This window comes from Pararge aegeria, chromosome 10, assembly GCF_905163445.1.
Source record: "Pararge aegeria chromosome 10, ilParAegt1.1, whole genome shotgun sequence".
NCBI classification, from domain to species: Eukaryota; Metazoa; Arthropoda; class Insecta; order Lepidoptera; family Nymphalidae; genus Pararge; species Pararge aegeria.
Window position 1 is genome coordinate 7,518,532 of NC_053189.1, and position 19,255 is coordinate 7,537,786.

General features: G+C 31.9%; 3 protein-coding genes across 3 annotated transcripts; all 3 read right to left on the reverse strand.

The window, feature by feature from the left end:
• Positions 1-471: 471 nt before the first annotated feature.
• LOC120627034 (sugar transporter ERD6-like 9) lies at positions 472-3,256 on the reverse strand. Its single transcript, XM_039894874.1, has 3 exons — positions 3,179-3,256; positions 2,317-2,455; positions 472-1,751 (listed from the first exon to the last, which is right to left on the reverse strand). The coding sequence occupies exons 1-3, from the start codon at positions 3,254-3,256 to the stop codon at positions 472-474; spliced, it is 1,497 nt and encodes a 498-aa protein (XP_039750808.1).
• Positions 3,257-5,472: 2,216 nt separating this feature from the next.
• LOC120627035 (sugar transporter ERD6-like 15) lies at positions 5,473-8,618 on the reverse strand. The gene is made up of 3 exons (XM_039894875.1): positions 8,538-8,618; positions 7,305-7,443; positions 5,473-6,767 (listed from the first exon to the last, which is right to left on the reverse strand). The coding sequence occupies exons 1-3, from the start codon at positions 8,616-8,618 to the stop codon at positions 5,473-5,475; spliced, it is 1,515 nt and encodes a 504-aa protein (XP_039750809.1).
• A 5,586-nt stretch (positions 8,619-14,204) lies between these two features.
• Positions 14,205-17,089, reverse strand: LOC120627166. Its single transcript, XM_039895042.1, has 4 exons — positions 17,006-17,089; positions 15,090-15,228; positions 14,320-14,426; positions 14,205-14,252 (listed from the first exon to the last, which is right to left on the reverse strand). The coding sequence occupies exons 1-4, from the start codon at positions 17,087-17,089 to the stop codon at positions 14,229-14,231; spliced, it is 354 nt and encodes a 117-aa protein (XP_039750976.1). The 3' UTR covers positions 14,205-14,228.
• Between the last annotated feature and the right edge of the window lie 2,166 nt (positions 17,090-19,255).

A 19,255-nucleotide genomic window follows, 5' to 3' on the forward strand; every position in this document is an offset into this window, starting at 1 on the left:
CAGAGTTCCTCTCTAAATACAAACGTGCAAACGAATTTTTAATATTTTACAATATTATTAGATACAAATACACCTTCCTTAATAAACAGGCTGATAGTAGTTAATATATAAATAAACTACTTAATATACGAAGAAACCATTATTGGTGTTTTGACCTTTAAATGATACAAATGTAAAACCCTGGTACAAGAATACGAGTCAAGTAGGTTCACTTTACACACCAAAACGCTTTACTTTAAGTTTTATAAAAGTGATACGATTTAATACTATTAAACAGATAGAAGGAATTCTGAAATATGTTACTCAAGTATTGAGTACTCAAGTATCATATATTAGTATTATATATTTAATTGAATTAAAAAAAATCCAAAACGATCACTTATAAAATCCATTAGTTTACTTTGTGAAGTGTACAAAACTAATAAAAATAATACTTATCACAAATTTTGCACCGAAGTAATTAGAGTACTATTAATGTACTTTTTCTATATTAATGAGGGCAATTTCTTCTTTATTTACAACATCTTCATCATCCGAAAAATATTTTTCTATTACTTGCATGGTTTTATCTTTTGTTTCAGGTAAAACTTTATATAGTATGTACAAAAATATTGATGAACTGAAAGCGTAAAAGACAAATGTACCATGAGAATCGAAATATTTAAATATAAATGGAAACATTTGCAAATTTGCACCCATGATAATATTACATGACAATCCAAATATGCACAAAAAGAAGCTCCTACCTTTAAGTGGTGTCAATTCGCTACAAAAACACGTCGACATGATCATTGGACCACAACTAATCATCACTGAGAAACCCGTTATAAGGAATATAGTGATATATTTATTTTGTGATATCACATTAAAATGTATTAAATATAAATACAGTGATAAAACTAACAAAAACAATATTCCTATAGATGCTGCACCTAATAATAATGTACGCCTTTTAAGGAACTTAGTAAGGAAAACGCCAACATACATCCCAAATACAGTAACACCATCCAAAAAAAGCATTCCTATATATGCTGTAGTCTCACTTGATGATATTGTTTTAATAATATGTACAATGTATCCTGTACAAGCCATCTTTCCTGAAAAATGATAAAGGCATATCGTAAGTATTGAGAACATAAGTGGTTTGTAAAACCTTTTAGATTTAATCGTCCTTAAAAACACTGTAATGTAATTTTTAACTTTTTCTTCTTTACGTTCTTGTTTTCGTTCTAAAATATATTTTTGAGAAGTTATAAGCTGTTTGAGTTCTTCCTCGGAATCTTTGTCTTCTCCTTTTAACCAACGATGACATTCTGCACATTCTTCAAAACGTCCCTTAGTCGCTAACCAAACAGGTGACTCAGGCCAAAATAATATACTGACATTGTAGACGCAGCATATGAAGATTAATATACCAATATTTTTCCAATGAAAAAACGTGCCAATAGCGTTAGAGACCCAAATACCCCAATATAAGGTTGCAGCCTTAAAAGTAATTAGTATTCCTCTATACTTAGGTGACGTGTATTCAGTTAGAACCATGATGGAAATTGAGACCAGTGCGGCTGGAAGCATTCCTTGTAAAACCCCACTTATAAAAAGTTCGGTTACACTCGTACTAAAATAAAACAACGCAACACAAACTATGGTATTTATCCATAAAATAATGTGCGGTACTTTTCTGCCATATTTAAATGCAATTATGGGAAAAATTATCGTCCATGGTAGAGATCCATAATTGGTGATAGAAGCTGAAATAAAAAAAACACACTCTATATTAATCATATAAACAAAGTAGCATGTGTAAATGATTCGCTGATTCTTTAGATCCAAAGTAAGTAATGGAATATGAAAAAACTGTTTAGAACCATACTCAAAGAGTTTTTAAATCATCATTCCTTAAAACAGTTCTATCAACAGTTGTAATCAGTTATAAAGATAAAACTAACTAAAAATTAATATCCATTAGTTTTTGTTTATTTAATCCAAAAATTAGAAATATGGTGTTATGGGTTTAATTTCAAACAAACCCTTATACTTGACACCACATTTAACCTTATTCTACCTACGTGCCATAAGATTGTCTGTCTGTCTGTTCGTTACATGTTGAAATGTTATAGGACGCCTAAAAGGCACGTCATAGTTTTTTTCAAAAAAAAATATGAATGTGTAGCTTTTCTAAACCCATATCTATAATTTTAAACTATTTTTATTTGCCAGACAACTTTACTCAGCTCCAAATCTTATTATAGCTTGGACTGTGAACCGGAAGATTTATAATCTCAAACAAAAAATAATATATAAATAACTACTTACTTAACCAAGACATCATTTCCATAGTAATAATTTCAGTCGAATTAGCTTCTTTCCTTATTTGCGGTATAAAAACAGTCGGGGCACCGAAAAATAAACCATATAGGAAAAAGAAGGAAGTTACTCCACTGCATACAAATATCTGCAATGAATAAGGAGGCAATGATAAACAAAGACCGACAGACTCGCATTGAGAGTATATTCGAGAAATGAAAACTTTTTTTCAATTTGCAGAGAAATTGGGGAAAATTAATTTAGGTAATAAACATAATATATATATTCTGTTTATTTTTTGGTTGCAAAATGCAAGTTCATATGCAGATTTCGTGTCTATTCATTCATAGGTCTGGGAGTTAAAACAAATTAGATTCAATTTGAGTTTTTCTGTTATAAAGTATCTCCCACTGGATCAAATTTTATTATCGTCTGTTATTCAGATAAAGTGCCTATTATAATTTGCTTTTAAATAAGTGGGTCACTGTAGTAAACTAATGTTATTATATTATTATTTAATGTAAAAACTTCACAATTTATTAAAAATACTCATTGACGAACGTAGAACTCGAGGAGTGTACCAATGTTTTGATTTAATACTTTAATGCGTTATAATGCATTTTGATTTCATATTTAATGGAATTTAAAAAAAATGCAATGGAAATGTTTAATTATACTTATAAAATGAAATTATAACGAACCTGAATTGGACTTTGTCACGCTTTCATGTATATTCCGCACTATTAATAAGATATTTTCTCACTAAAATAGTTTCGATTTTATTTTGGTTAATTTTAAGTGGTAAGTATATATGCTTACCAAATATTAGCTTAAGCGTCCTATTTTCCTTTGAAATAAACTTTATTCTTACCTGTCTTAGTAAGTAAATCCTAGGAGAGTTCTTTGAATTTGTACTTGTAACTTCATTAACTTCGCGCGATTGTTCCATTTTTAAGTTAATATAAAAATAGAAACTAAAACACAACAGCTTTTTTTCCACGATTCACGTTTTCCCCGTCCACGCACTCACATCACCCATTTGCCGCAGATGTCTAACTACTATTATGGTAAAATATTAAACAGGAATGGACGGTCAACATAGGTACCATGGAGTCGCTCGCGTTTATTAAAACTTTAGTTTTTAATAAATATTTCCTCGCGCCTTATTAATTTATTTTATACGTAAAACGATACAGATATGTCATTTGTAAGACTGTTGATATCATAAAAGCTTTAAGAAAAAAAGGATTTTAGTTTTGACGTTACAATGCTTAGTATAAATCAAGTTTATATCAATATTAATTGTTAATATACTAGATCAGCTATTGAAAATACATCGAAATTTTGGAAAGAAAATGATTGAAAAAAACAAACATTCTGAAAAATTTTTCCGATCGTTTTATACGCAGCAAAGCCTACAAAAGCAAACACAAGATGGATTGACAGGCAAACGTTTTTATACTTAAGGAACTAAAAATATATCAGAAATAATTTAATTACTTGTCCAATTCTAAAATTCTTTGTCGACATCACAAGGACGACGACCTGGTTTTAAGTGGCACGTCTCGTGTTCGATCCCCGGTATTAGAATTTTTTCAGAATTTTCTGGTCTAGTCCTTTGGGAGGCTTCGGCCGTGGTTAGTTTACCGACAGACATGCTGCTAAGCGATTCATCGATCGAACCGATATATTAATTTTACTTCTAGGCCCAAAGTAAGCGTAGCTTGTGATATAGGTAGTTTTAGGAATTATGTGTAAAAATACTTATAATATACAGATAAGCATCCAGCCACTGAAAAACATTCATGTTCTTCACACAAATATTTTCCAGTTTTGGAAATCGAACCCACAGCCTTAGACTCAGAAAGCAGGGTCACTGCCCGCTGCGCCAATCGGGCGTCAAAATAAAGAAGTAATGATACCATTAAACATTTGCGGTACAAGGTCGCATTGAAGGCACGTCTAGGTGGTAAACACTCAACTAAATATTTTTTATTTTGAGACAAATATTTTTTACTTCTTCATTATGATGTTCAGAGCAGACAGCCGTGGACATAAGCTACTTTTTCTAAAGCTCGCATCGCTTACTTCAGTTAGAATGTATTGATTTAACGTTAGGTAGAAAAAAAGGTATTGACAAAAAAATCACATTCATGGCTTTATATTTTCTAGAGGACGCCAGAGTAAATTTAATCTAACGTCACATAACCTAGAACCAACGGAAAATAAAGATGCTTTTAACAATACGTCATTTGTTATATCGCCACTAGTTATGTAGAAGGTCAAACAAGAAAATGTTATCATTTTTTATCAAGTACACCTTTTCTGCGTTATTAGATATAACGATAAAATTTTACTTACATCAACAGTGAAGGAATACATCCTGAGGACACCTGCATGCCTGAGAGTTCTCCATAATGTACTCAAAGGTCCACCAATCCGCACTGGCCCAGCGTGGTGGACTACGCCTTAACGGCCTTTCTCATTGTCGGAGGAGATCCCTGACCTGTAATAGGACTGTAATGGGCTTATATGATGACGATGATGATGATGTCTTTTCATTTAATTTTATTTCATGTCCTATATCTGAGCACATCAACACTGATAATACAATATTTCGAATAAAAAAGATTTATGAAAATCGGTTAAGATATAACAGAGCTGTGGTGTGGAATTGACAAAATATTTCATACCCTACCCCCAAGGAACTATAATGTTTTTCGGGATAAAAAGCTTAAATCTTAACCCGGAGCTATATATGTATAAGCTATAAGTATTCTAAACTTCATTTTAATACGTCAGTAGTTTTCTCGTGATGCATGAACCACACATTAAAAAAGAAACAAAACCCTGTTTTGGGTTCCGTATCGATATTTGAGCTTCCCCTGATTAAATTTTATAAATATATTAAAAGTACAGGTATCTTCCAGTTACTATTTAATAATATGTGTAGTTTATCATACATGCTTTATTGAAGCTTTGGATAAAGATAAAAAAGGATAAATAGGTAATAAAGACGAGTACTAACATAACATAAATGTATGCATATTTATAATAATAATAATATTTTATTAATGCAGGTAAAACACATAACAGTATACACGTTAAAAAAAGCAAAAATTATTTTAATATATTTTTTAATTACAAAGATAATCTTAATTCTAGTCATGGTTCTGGAAGTAATTTTCTGTTACAATCTTTTTCTAAATTTAATAATTCTTTTTTCGACACATTGGCATCGCCCGTAAAATATTTCTCTATCTCTTGAATTGTCTTGTCTTTTGTTTCGGGTAATACCTTATAGAGAATAGAAATAAATATTGACGACATTGTAGCATAGAAAAAGAATGCTCCATGCGAGTAAAAATATTTTAAAATATAAGGAAACATTTTCAAAATCGTTCCCGCAACGGTATTATTTAAAATGGCAAATAGACACAAAAATAAAGTCCTATTTCTTAATGGTGTCATTTCGCTAGACAAACACATAGACATTATCATAGGACCGCAACTTATTGTTACTGAAAACCCTGTTAAAAGGAATAATGTGAAATACTTATTTTCTAGCAATACATTCAAATTTAATAAATACAAATATATTGATAAAATAAATAAAAATATAACTCCGATAGACGCTGCACCTAACAACAATGTACGCCGTTTGAGAATCTTATTAAGAAAAACGCCAATATACATTCCCAGTACAGTAACACCATCTAATACTAGCATTCCTTCATATGCTGTTGATTCACTAGCAGTTATCGTTTTAATAATATCAATAATGTATCCAGAACAAGCCAACTTCCCTGAAAAATGATAAAGGCATATTGTGAGTAGTGAATATATTAGCGGTATGTAAAATGTTTTGGCTTTCACGGAGTCATATAATTGAATAAAGCAGTTCCTTTTGTTATCTTGTTTACGTTCATGCTTTCGCTTTAAGTTTTCTTTTTGTGACGATATAAGCTGTTTAAGTTCTGATTCAGAATCTTCATCTTCCCCTTTTAACCAACGATGGCATCTTGCACAGTCTTCGAATCTTCCTTTAGTTGCCAACCAAACGGGCGAGTCAGGCCAAAATAATATACTAATATTGTATATACAGCATATAAAAATCAATATGCAAATATTTTTCCAATGGAAAAAGGTTCCGATAGCATTAGAGATCCAAATACCCCAGTAGAACGTTGCACCCTTGAAAGTAATAAATATTCCTCTATATTTGGGTGAAGTATATTCAGTGAGAACCATGACAGAGACCGCTATTTGTACAGTAGGGAGCATTCCTTGTAAAAACCCACTTACAAAAAGTTCAGTGACACTTTTACTGAAGTAAAGTAAAGAAACGCATATAATTGTGTTTATCCATAGAATAACGTATGGTGCTTTTCTCCCATATCGTTGTGCAATTACTGGACAAATTATTGCCCATGGTAGAGATCCATAGCTGGAGATGGAAACTAAAACCAAAATAAATAAGATTAATTTCATGAATTATTAAAACCTTTAAAGTTATCATCATGGAATAAACATATTTTTTATGCTAAAAAGATGAGGCAAATTATTTATTAAAATATTCAGATAAGCTCATTCGGAAATACTAGAAAATCAATATAACTGACATACAGACAATCAAGGTCTCAAACATAAGTAGCTGAAATCGTAGCCCTTCGTATTTGGGTAAACATATTGGGTTTTATGAAGAAAGAGGACTAGAAATCTGTCCATTAAAAGTAGTAATAAAATTGTAGTCTGACCTACATTTATAGAAATTCTGTTAAATTATATTCCAAAATTTTTTCAGCTAGTGTGTTTGGAGCCAACGTAGGTTTAGTTTTAAGTAAACGATAAGGTATCATCTTACAATAATCGATAAAAAAATGTTTATAGTGTTAAAAATGTAAAAAGGCACAGGTGCCTGCGTTAAAACATTGTTGTACATGAATATCTGTAGAATTTTTGAATTTGATTTTGATTCATGAAACATTTAAACTTACATAACCAAGATACTGCCTCCATGCTAATAGCCTCAGTTGAATTAGCTTCTTTACGTATTTGCGGAACATAAACAGTCGGCGCACCAAAAAATAGTCCATAAATGAAAAAGTATGATGTTACTCCACTGCACACAAACATCTGAAAAAACAAACTTTGGATGTATAAAACGGATTTAATATAAAGTTATAAGCCCGATCCTATTGACGTTAAAATATTCAAAAGACCTATTAACATTGCAATTTATAAAGTATTCTTAACTGTTCTCTTAAAAATCTAAAAGATCTCAATCTCAATTTTTAGCAATCAATATTTAGTTTGATTAGAGTAGCTACGATGTAATTCTAGGATACAAACCTCGATAACTCATACCTATGGAATTTGGATTTAAGTGACAAGAAGAATCATTAAGCTTTCATGGTGTTATTCGGGAGCGGTCATTCATGTCTTAAAAGCGTGACTGGACGAAATCGATTTAAAAACGTTGCTAACTAAAACTTAACTAAAATAAAATTAAACATAACCAAAATAATAAAAAAATTAACGTATAAATAAAGTCTTACTGTAAATTTACGTTTAAACGTATAAATAAAGTCTTACTGTAAATTTACGTTATTTTTTTTCCGTCGAGAAAATTTTACTTAACTATGTTCATATAGCGGATTAACAATGGAGTCAACATATTTTTGTATCTGAATTTCATTATAACATGTTGTTTTAACATCACACTGTAATGCTTGGAAACTAAATTATGGCTAAAGGCGGTTCCTTTAGTGGTGCTCATACGATTTTCAGTTGATTTTTATTTACTAGGGAATGCTAAGTGTGTTTTAAGCTGTCACCTTTGTCCACATTTTTACAGTTTTACTAAGAAGACCTCAAATAAGATAACTTAAAAATTGTCTCGGTCACAGAAATCGTTTCTTAGTTTGAGATTTGTGAATATATTCGGTTTTCAAAAACAACCACAACTAATATTTAATAACTGTACCTAATGATATGTAAGTTCGAGTTTTGAGGCGTGTTATTTTTCGTACATACGTATTACCGATTCCCCGCTTCTTGGCTGATAATGTTTTTATATCGGTAGCTCAAGAAACAGTTTTAATCCGTGTTTGAAACACGGATTTAAATCGGTACAATATAATTATATACATACAAAAAATACAAAAAAACTATTATTTTTTGTTAAATATTAGTAGGTAAAGTTACTTAAAGGAAAGTTAAATTCTTACCTGTCTTAGTAGCGGCATCCATGAAGACTTAGTGGTCTTTAATCTAACTGCAACCTGATCTATTTCGGCAGATTGTTCCATTTTTGTAAGAAATTTTTACATAGAATAGAATAGAATATAAAAACGTTAAATGTTTTAATTGCACGTGCTTATCTTCAGCCCAAATGTCACGACGCTACGACAGCGTACTAAACTATGAGCTATTGTCTATAAATTGCCTATCGATAAGTGAATTGAATACGACCATAACAGTACATTATGATACCAGTGCGCAAAGTTAATTTATTTTTGTTGTGAAATGTTGAGGAAAGTGATGATGTGCTCTTAGATGGAGCGCAAACCTGGAAATAATTTATTTATTTATTATGCTTTTATATACATGATTGTTTATTTCCTGCTTTTTACAACTAGTAAATTTACATGGTCAGAAAAATTCTCATTTAACTGATCAGTCAACTTGTACAGCGTTGTATCAGAACATTAATTTGCTTCGCGGTACGATGCTGGTTTGATTGCATGTTTGTGTTTTGGGATGCTAATACAGACTCGGATTTGATGCCCGAGCCGCAGGTGAGTTGTTTAACACCAAGTGTTTATTTACGATACACATGATGTTACATTTCAAACATACCATGTATTCAATAGGTAAATCCAGCTGTTACAAATCTCAAAATTTTCTGGTAGTACTTAGGTGTAACGTACCTCATAAATGACAAAGAAAAGTATATAAAAAAATCACGCATACATTTATTTAGTGGATGTGTAAGATTTTATACGGTACACACGAAAAACAGAAAAGAGTGTTTGTTTGCAATCACGTGACGTTATATACTATTATTAGGAGATTACTATTAGGATATTAGTTTTATTTACTATATATATGCGCAAAAATTTCCAATTTGTTTTATAAACGCACTTCGTCTCTACCTGTATCTGCCGCGCCGATGAGTAAGGGACTGGCTCTAGGCTATTTTCTCGCTCAAGAAACGTATAGTTGCCGTAATAATCCGTGTAAATGAAAGAGATACATATAAAAGTTGATAGTTGACTTTTCTCATTACCAGTCTTACTAGTTTGAAGTGGTGACAAAACTATAAAAAAAAGAAAAAGTATTTAAGCCACGCCTTTTTACGCTCAACTTAGCCTTTGATTGCAATCTCAGGCTAAACTGTTAAGGATATGGAAGTTACATATGAAGAACTCTCTTATGTAGTGAGCGCTGTGGTCTTTTAAGAGGTGCCGGGTCCGATTCCCGAAAGGAAATTAGGGAATTTATAATTTCTGAATTTTCTCTGGTCTAGTGTAGGGGGAAACTCTTAGGTCATGGTTAGTTATCACCCTACTCACAAACTCGAATTGAACTTGCGGCTGCTCACTATTAGCCACAGTTCTCACCGCTGTTTCAGGGAGTTTAAAAAAACTGGTGCTGAATGAAAGTACGAAAATCTAGTTATATAATATACATCTGAAAAAAGTACATTTAATATAGATCCTAAAGTGGTATTGCAGCACTATACGATTTTCAAAATATTTTTATTCTTGTTTTCATCCCACTTCAAGTTAGCCAGCTAACTTCTAATAAAATAGTAAAAATAAGTATAATAGTAAAAATTTTACTATTAGTATAAATATTAGATTAATAATATTCTTATATATAAACAGCATGCCCATAGCAACCCGCAAGGGTACCTACTTAAAAACAAACATTATATTACAAAAATTGTAAAAAATAAACCAAATTGTTTAGTAAATGACAAAGTTTTGAGGTAACAAACATAAAAAAAATCAAAATACCACAGAATTAAACACCTATGGAACCCTTAATTATCAATTATTACTTACCGTGCATTGTGTCCAGCGAAAATGCCCCACGCAACGTTGCGAGAAAAGTTGGTGAGTTTTTTCATTTTGCCCATTTTATGGTAAACGTTTAGAACATTAGAGGTAAAATAATTACCGTCAACTGCTAAATTGAATGAAGTGACTATCCGTCTGTTCGAGATACACTACTAAGTGGAGTTATTTTTCGTGATTTAATATTAGTCGTGAACACGGTTTCCGTATATTCTTAATTCTGTACAAAATAAAACTGCATTGAGAAATTCCTTTTTCAAAGTCGGTTAATAATAAAAATAATTTGCTAATGCTCCATTAAAATACAGATGTTTATCTTATTTATTTTATAGTAAATTTACAAAACGTAATATGTAAGAGAGATTAGCATATTCAAGGACTGTAGCTCATGTTTACTAATCTGTTAAATTAATTTCGTGAGGTGAAGACAAAAATACCAAGTAAAAAACAAAATAATTGTATAATTTAATATATTTTCATATACATACTATATTATTGAATATACATACTATATTATACATTGTAATATATATATATATATATATATATATATTATAGCTTTCTTAGTGATTTGGGTGAAATAAAAATACTACCGCGTTCCCTGAATTGATCCCGGTGATAGCCTGGTTTAAACTGCGGCTTCACTTTCGGAGGGCCGAGTTCTAGCCCCGGAGAATGCATCTCTAACTTTAACAACTTATGTGCGTTTCAAGCAAATAATTATTACTGCATCGAAGGTAAAGGAATACATTTCGAGGAAACCTGCAATTTTTCCATAATTTTCTCAAAGGCGTGTGAAGCCCGTGGACTACGTCCCAAACCTTTCTCGTAGAAAACTAGACCATTTGGTAATGGTTTGATATGATGATGATGCTAAACTATTCTTGAAACAACATATTTGTAACAAGAGATCGTCCTTTAGACCAAAGTCTGAAGTCAGTTTATACTTGTGTTTGATTACTCATCGATTGTATCCAATACAAAAAGTTACAGTCCTGAAATGCCTGATATTTCAGTTTTGTATCTTTTTGTACTCGATTGAAAGCTTGGCCATTTCATTTTTGATTAGTAAATGATGGCTGGTTGGTAAATTTCTTAAAGATCTCTTATAATCGATTGAATTATTATAATCTAAAAAATATCTCCGAATCAGACTGAGTTGATGATTTAAACTAAAATACGTAACCATATTTATAAACGCGATTTTTCTGACACATTTATTTTATCACTGATTGGTTAATAGGCATTTTATATTCCTATGAACATATTTCATAGAGCGGTTAAGCGAAGTATGCTTGGCTTAAGATTAAGTGACCGCCAAAGAAACGCAGCAATAAGAAAAAAAAATACAGTCAGTTGACGCTGCGGAACTGGCGGGAAAACAAAAATGGCGTTGGGCGGTACATGGGGCGCGTTATAGAGATGACTGTCTTGCACTGGTGGTCCCTCGACCAAAGCAGGCCGCCACTAGAGTGCAGTGGGGCAAGATGGAGGAGGCCTTTACCCGAAGATGGGTACCCAATTAACTTATTTTTCATGTTTGTTATTTGAATCTTTTTTTTTTGTAAAGCCATGTTTAATATGGTACTTGGGATTAAATGGCTTATATATTTATTTATTTTATGGAAATATTATATTCAAACGCTTTGTTAGGGTAAGCTACGATTCTGCTTCCTTTAAATCGGGGGTATTTAAGTCGACGATGCAGTATAATTTCGGATTAGTTTTGAAAGGGTCTCTACTAAACCACGAGCTAGTAAAACTAAATTAATAAGTTCTTTATAATTATGCGCACTGTTGGAAAATTAAAGAGTTTATTACTGGAGATCGTGGTCGTGGTTTGGTAAACTTAAACTTTGTACGATTCGTCGACCCGTGAAATTTGCATTTTACTGTACTACGGTGTTAAAATTCAAAGGAAACCGCGACCGCTCGGTCGCTTCAAATGTCTTAAATTAACTATTAAATTTTACTTCTTAATTAGTTTAATTTATTAGTGAACTATAAATACTTTTATTAAAACTGTTTAATCCATACACTTGATATAAAAAAAGAATTTCAGAAGCATGAGAAGTACAACATATTTTTAATAAATCCATACCGCACCATGGCCAATCTATAAATAAGTAAATCTCACTGTTAAATATTAAGTTAAATATTAGGTTTTCGTTGAGTCAGTTGCCTTACCTTGTCAGGTTCTCAGTAAAACCAGCGCTGCAGCTTATTGGGTGATTTTTAATCAATGCTCAGTATTGGTTTAATTTATGGTATATCTCATACACCTTTACATATATATTTGGCCCAATAAAAAAGCTTTTTCTTGATTCAGCGCAGTAAGTCATAAAATTAACAAAACACCATACCTAATATTTGTCACAATGTGGAGAGAAAATAGAGCATTAGTATCGGTAGAGTCAGGCAAATCGAAGGGTCACGTGTAATTTCGCTGGAGTGTATCATACTAATCTCGGACCTATTTGGGGCTTTCAATCAAAAGCTTATTCGTGCGACGCGATGCAAATATAAACTAGCAAAGATTACAACTACAAACACGGTTTTTTCAGTTAAATGACAGTGCTATGTTAAATAAAATAATGTAGATTCTTCGACTAGAAACATTTGTTCACAGATCATGGAATAAATAAAATAAACAGCATAATTTGATATTTATTTTTCTTACTAATTAAAATACATTGGCATAACATTATTGTACTAGTTTAAAAATACTATTATTAAATACTAACGCCGAGAATTATCATTTATTAAGAGCTTCCTCCGTATTCATCAGTTCTTCTTCTTCTACAACATTGTCATTATCAGAAAAATATTTCTCTATTTCTTGTATTGTTTTGTCTTTCGTTTCAGGCAATACCTTGTAAAGTATATAAATGAATACTGAAGACATTATAGCATAAAATAGAAAAGCGCCGTGTGAGGCAAAAATTTTAAAAATATACGGAGAAATTTTTAATATCGACCCCATGATAGTACAAGTTGAAAATGTAAAAATGCTTATGAATACACTTCTACCCTTTAATGGCGTTAATTCACTAGAGAAACACATAGACAGAATCATTGGACCGCAACTTATAGTCACTGAAAAACCCATTAAAAGGAATAAAGTCAAATACTTATTTTCCGATATGACATTTAAGTGTATTAAATATAAATACAATGACAAAACAAACAAAAACAATACACCAATGCACGCAGAAATAAATAACAGTGGACGGCGTTTAAAGAACTTTGTAAATGAAACACCTACGTACATCCCTAGAACAGTAATTCCATCTAATACAAGCATTCCTTCATATGCTGTTGACTCGTTAGCAGTTATATTTTTGATAATATCTATAACATAACTAGTACAAGCCAACTTTCCTGAAAAGTGGTAAAGGCATATGGTAAGTACTGAAAGTATTAGTGGTTTGTAGAATCTTCTGGCTTTGACGATGTTGTATAATTTAATAATACTATTCTTCTGATCTCCCTGTTTTCGTTCTTGTTTTCTTTTTAAATTCTCTTTTGACGATAGTATGAGTTGCTTAAGTTCTTCTTCAGCATCTTTATCTTCTCCTTTTAACCAGCGATGGCTTTTTGCGCATTCTTCGAAACGCCCTTTAGATGCCAACCAATAAGGTGATTCAGGCCAAAATAATATACTAATATTATAAAGGCAACATGAAAAAATCAATATACCAATATTTTTCCAATGAAAGAAGGTTCCTATTGCATTTGAAATCCAGATACCCCAGTAAAATGTTGCAGACTTAAAGGTGATGAAAATGCCTCTATATTTCGGTGAAACATATTCTGTGAGTACCATAATAGAGACTCCTATTTGTATTGTTTGAAGCATACCTTGAAAGAAACCACTTATGAAAAGTTCAGTAACAGATTGACTGAAGTAAAATAGCGCCACACTAACCATTGTATTCACCCATAAAATAATGTATGGTACTTTTCTCCCATACCGTTCTGCAATTATGGGACATATTATCGCCCATGGTAGTGATCCATAACTCGAGATTGACACTGTAAAATAAAAGAAAAAGAAAATATACACCCACAGCTAGTCTCAGCCCTTTCCCACAACGCTGATACAATACTTTTTGCTGGTTATCTGAAACGTACACAACTTCTGGTACGCTATATATCGATATAGTGTATGGGCAATAATAACTCTTTAATGATGGAACTTTTTGATAACTTTTAAATCGACAACATTTTTCGAAAAATTAAATAAAAATAATAGCCAAGCTTTATTTAGTCAAATAAGCCTGTAGTTGCACTTTTGATACGCCACAAATTTAAAATTTATGAGATGAGGGTGATTTCTACATTGGTTAACTTAAATGTCAAAGAAAAATAAAATGTAAACATATACTTTTTGTGAGGTTTATGGAACATTTAATTTGAAATTTTTCTGGTTATGTTTTTAAGTTGAAAGTCTCAGGTTTGATTCCTGGCAGGGGCAAATTTGGGAATTTATAATTTATCTTTTCTAGAATTTATATTTTCTAGGCTGCGGCGGTGGTCAGATACGATAAAGACCTGCCGCTAAGCGAATTAGCGTTCCGGTACGATGTCGCGTAAAAAACCTGTTGCCACTAGGTATGGGTTTAATATAACTGCCATACGCTTTGCGGTTGACTTCTAGTGGAATAAAAAAAATGTGTATTGAAGTTTTGTACTTACACAACCACGACATCGTTTCCATACTAATAGCTTCAGTGGAGTTGGCCTCTTTCCGTATTTGTGGTACATAAACTGTCGGGGCACCAAAAAATAATCCATAAATGAAGAAGTACGATGTCACTCCGCTACACACATACATCTGCAAAAAAAAAAAGTTAAATTAAGTTTCAAAACCCTTTGCAAGGGTTCTGTAGTCAATAATTGTATATCACTTTGTGAAACAGTAATTATTACCGTTGTTCATTGTTCAATTAAGTTATTCATTGTTTAACTCCTGCATTGGAGCATTGTTAAGTGTCTTAGTGCTCAATAATAATAATCATAATAAAATAATAAAATCCTTTATTGCCTGTTCTTGAACTAAGTAATTACCACTTTATTATTTAGCAATATGGCCCTAAACTCAGCCTTATTCTGTGCAACAATACTGATTTTCCGTTTGCTCCAGTATTACTCTGAGCGGACAACGGCGTCACCCGTTGTTTTATTTTTGTAATTAAAAGTATTTTTTTTTTAAATGTAAACAAGAGAGCAAACAAAACAAACACTTTATATAAGCACAACCACCAGCAGCGGTGCCTGTAACCGTCTCAATAGGCTGATTATGAGTCCCCAGTAGCAGGGCCTGTGGCAGTCATAACAGATTGAGTAATCATGAGCTTCTATCAGTGGTAGTCTTAACAAACTTGGTATGATAATGTTGAGTCCTCAGCAGCATCGTTAACAACGATCTTAATAGACTGATTATGATGACGAGTCCTCAGCAGCAAGGTTCACGATTGTCTTAATAGGCTGAGGTTTTTTTGTAGTTTTGATGGGCTCTGTGTCGATGATTCTTAAGCAGCAGAGCCTGTTTCGGTCTTTAAAGCCTAAATATGATTACTATCATGATAATTTGTTACAAGTATTCGCTGAAGAAACTAAAGTTTAATAAACTTAAAAAAAAAACATAAAATCTAAAAAACATATTTATGTAATTTATAATTTTTCATACTGTAGTAGTTTTATTTTAAAGCAACTTACTTAATATTGCTGTTTTGTCGCCAAGTATTTTATATGCATGTAATATAAGGAGCCTTAATATAAATATCACAAAATAACGAATCTTTGAATGAGGAGTTGCTAAACGCGTTTGATAGCATTCTTACTATAAAATGTGTATGGGTTTCTTAAAAACTTTTCGTGCCGCACGTTATTATGCAGATTGCCGCAAGAAGTACAAGAGACGCATTTTATCAATATGGGGTGGCTTACTATAATCGCTTAAAGCAAGACAATATTGATATTGTTGAAGTTTTTAAGACATCAAGGTATGTCATAATATAAAATTCTATTCTAAAATAATACTGCTTTATGCGGTGGTAGCTTCTTGAATATGCAAATACCATCAGCTGCATAACGAGGAGCATTTATTCGGTTTGTTCAAGGCGGAACTCTCTTGCGGCTAACGTAGTTATGTATTAACATTATTGTTCGACTGTAATACACTATGTCGTTTAAGTATTTAAACAAAAATACGTATCTTAGTGGTCAAACGAATCGAACAATTCGCCTAGTCACGATTGATTTCATCTATCAAAAGTGCTTTTTTAACCGTTTATACAATATACTTTTTGTAATTAAACAGGTTCTTTCTTGTACGGGTTCTGAAAGCATTAATAAATACATACGACTCTCCGATTTACAAGCTTTATTTTGAACTCCACGTAGGGCTGCCTGGAGGCAGGAATTCTAATATGTAACTTTTTGTATATTTAGTATTAATATTTCATGTAATCATGTAAACTTGATTTAGTTTAGTTTTTAATTATTCCGTTATAGTGTAGATGGGTCATAGTTACAAAAAAAACCATTATTATTATTTTTATTATTATTATTATTATAATCGCTCATGGAATAGTACTCAAATTAATTACCTGTCTTAGCAAGGGTAGCCATGAAGATTTCGTAGGATCACTACACACACTTGAATATTTATATTCCTCGCGCGATTGTTCCATTTTTATTTACAGTATTTATTAAAAAACCAAAATTCTAGTTAACGTTCTAACACCAGGATAATTATCATGCGAATATCACAGAGCGTCGAGGACATAGTTTCTATCGTATCGAATATGAATTTTAATTCGTTTAACATTAATGAAGACTGGCCGATGCCCGCTACTTCGAATGAATAAGATAATACAGGAATATCCAGTTTACTCGTGTAGTGAAAAGGGTGTAATAATATTATCCTTTTAAATACTAAGTACTAATGCCGTTACGTGAACGCTTCCACAGGTCAACATTTTGAATAATATTATAATTTTTCGGTTATGCTTCCTACAGTACACCCTCAGAAACCAATAATTCATTGATATATTTTTGTTTAATCGGTTGAACTTCGATTTCTATCATGGTTTAATGGACTTATCCATTCAATTCCACCTACTTGAAGTATAATTACAACTAAACGTGTGATTTGCAGGTTAGTAGATCTCTATTTTTTGTCCCTCGACGTCACTATACACTAACCTTCTACCTGCATAAACTTGTTATTATTGTTGTTCTAATCTTTTTGCCGATCCATTTTTTCTTTTGCACATTTCTACGTATGTGTTATACGATGTTCTCTGTTTTTACTATTGTGTATTTTTAGACGTTTTTGTTAAAATATAGTCTTTGTTATTTCACAAAAATACATACCAATTTTTAATCATATAGATATAAATTAAAGCGATTAATGAACCAACCACCAATTCACCTCCTTTTATGGCACCAGTTGTTAAGATGTTTTTGATGTTATTAAGAATAATTAGTGAAGAATTTAGAACGAAGTTAGTACCCACCAAACCGGTGTGAAATACAACGGCTATGTTCACGTCATAATCTCAGCGACCGTATGCTTGATTTTCGGGACAGGTTTTTCTATGATCTGATGATTTGACGATGTTTTACTTAGTACCAGTGCGTCCATTAAGTTTGTTTTAAATGCGATGATTGCTACGTAGAGTTGAAGAACTAAGGCTGTGATAATTTGATTTAACAAAATTATTTTTCTCTGTCTGATAATCCTAGTATTTAACTGTTCTCTTTTGAACTTTAGCTAGTTTATAATCTAATTTGTACCATGGTCATTATTGCCAGCTGTCATTAAAATATTGTTAGAATATGTTTAAATAAATTAGAACGTATTTCAGACTATTCTATAGTGAAATAATGTTAGCGTTATTTGTACGTACATTATCATACGTCCCGCTTTCATGTGCAGAACATCGCCCCCGGGAAATTATACGTAAAATGAAATAGATATTGCGCCCGCACTACTTTGGGTTATCAATTTTGTACGCACTACACTAGTGTTAGGTATGTTGGAAATATTAAGCTACTTATATTGATACACTTACGAGAACTGCGAAGTTGCAAATACTTGAATGAATTTAAAGATTGAATTGAAGATGTACCTAATAAACCTTTAATAAATTGTTAGTTTAAAGAATTTGCAGTCAAATTTGATTAATCACTAGTGGTCTTGGCAGACGTCGTCCAGCCTGGTAAAGTAGCGCCACCTACCAGGTCCAATTGTGTTTTTAAACCAACTGGGTACCCATTGTTATGATAAATAAAAAACCCTTATTATACCCATTGTTATGTACAAACAAAATTTCATTAAAATCAGTCCGACTGCTAGAAGGGGCTAGGTGACAAACACACGTAACAAAGAATTATATATATTAGTATTTTTCGTTCGTTCGTTAAAACCTTCCCTAGACTTCAAAAAATATTTCAAGACCTAAATTAGCCATATCGGTTCAGCTGTTATCGAGTTTTAGTGAGACCAAAGAGCTGACATTCATTTTTATATATTTAAATTTATGGACCACTCTTTTAATTACTGTAAACTAGTCGGATTTTTTTAGTTTGGGAGTAATTTCAGTTTCTGAGTTAAACTTTGTCTGAGTTACCTTACGTTACTTAAAAATCTTAGCAGTAACCTAACTTTTTATATATTTATTATTCCAAGTCAAGATCTTTTACATACATTTTTATGTATGTAATATGCGTGTCGTGGTACCGAAATTGCTGTACCACTAAGCGTTTAGAATATTGTTTATAGTTGTACCGCGATGTTAAGAGAATTATAACTAGACGCACCCCCTTTGCGGAGCATGGAACACGACAATACA

Coding starts and splice junctions, on each gene's coding strand:
- LOC120627034 (XM_039894874.1), bottom strand. CDS start 3,256: ATGGAACAATCGCGCGAAGTTAATGAAGTTACAAGTACAAATTCAAAG. Junction 2,456..3,178: donor GGATTTACTTACTAAGACAG/GTAAGAATAAAG, acceptor TATTCATTGCAG/ATATTTGTATGCAGTGGAGT. Junction 1,752..2,316: donor GGAAATGATGTCTTGGTTAA/GTAAGTAGTTAT, acceptor TTTTTATTTCAG/CTTCTATCACCAATTATGGA.
- LOC120627035 (XM_039894875.1), bottom strand. CDS start 8,618: ATGGAACAATCTGCCGAAATAGATCAGGTTGCAGTTAGATTAAAGACC. Junction 7,444..8,537: donor GGATGCCGCTACTAAGACAG/GTAAGAATTTAA, acceptor TTGTTTTTTCAG/ATGTTTGTGTGCAGTGGAGT. Junction 6,768..7,304: donor GGAGGCAGTATCTTGGTTAT/GTAAGTTTAAAT, acceptor TTTTGGTTTTAG/TTTCCATCTCCAGCTATGGA.
- LOC120627166 (XM_039895042.1), bottom strand. CDS start 17,089: ATGGAACAATCGCGCGAGGAATATAAATATTCAAGTGTGTGTAGTGAT. Junction 14,427..15,089: donor GGAAACGATGTCGTGGTTGT/GTAAGTACAAAA, acceptor TTTATTTTACAG/TGTCAATCTCGAGTTATGGA. Junction 14,253..14,319: donor TTTTATGGGTGAATACAATG/GTTAGTGTGGCG, acceptor GTTTCTTTCAAG/GTATGCTTCAAACAATACAA.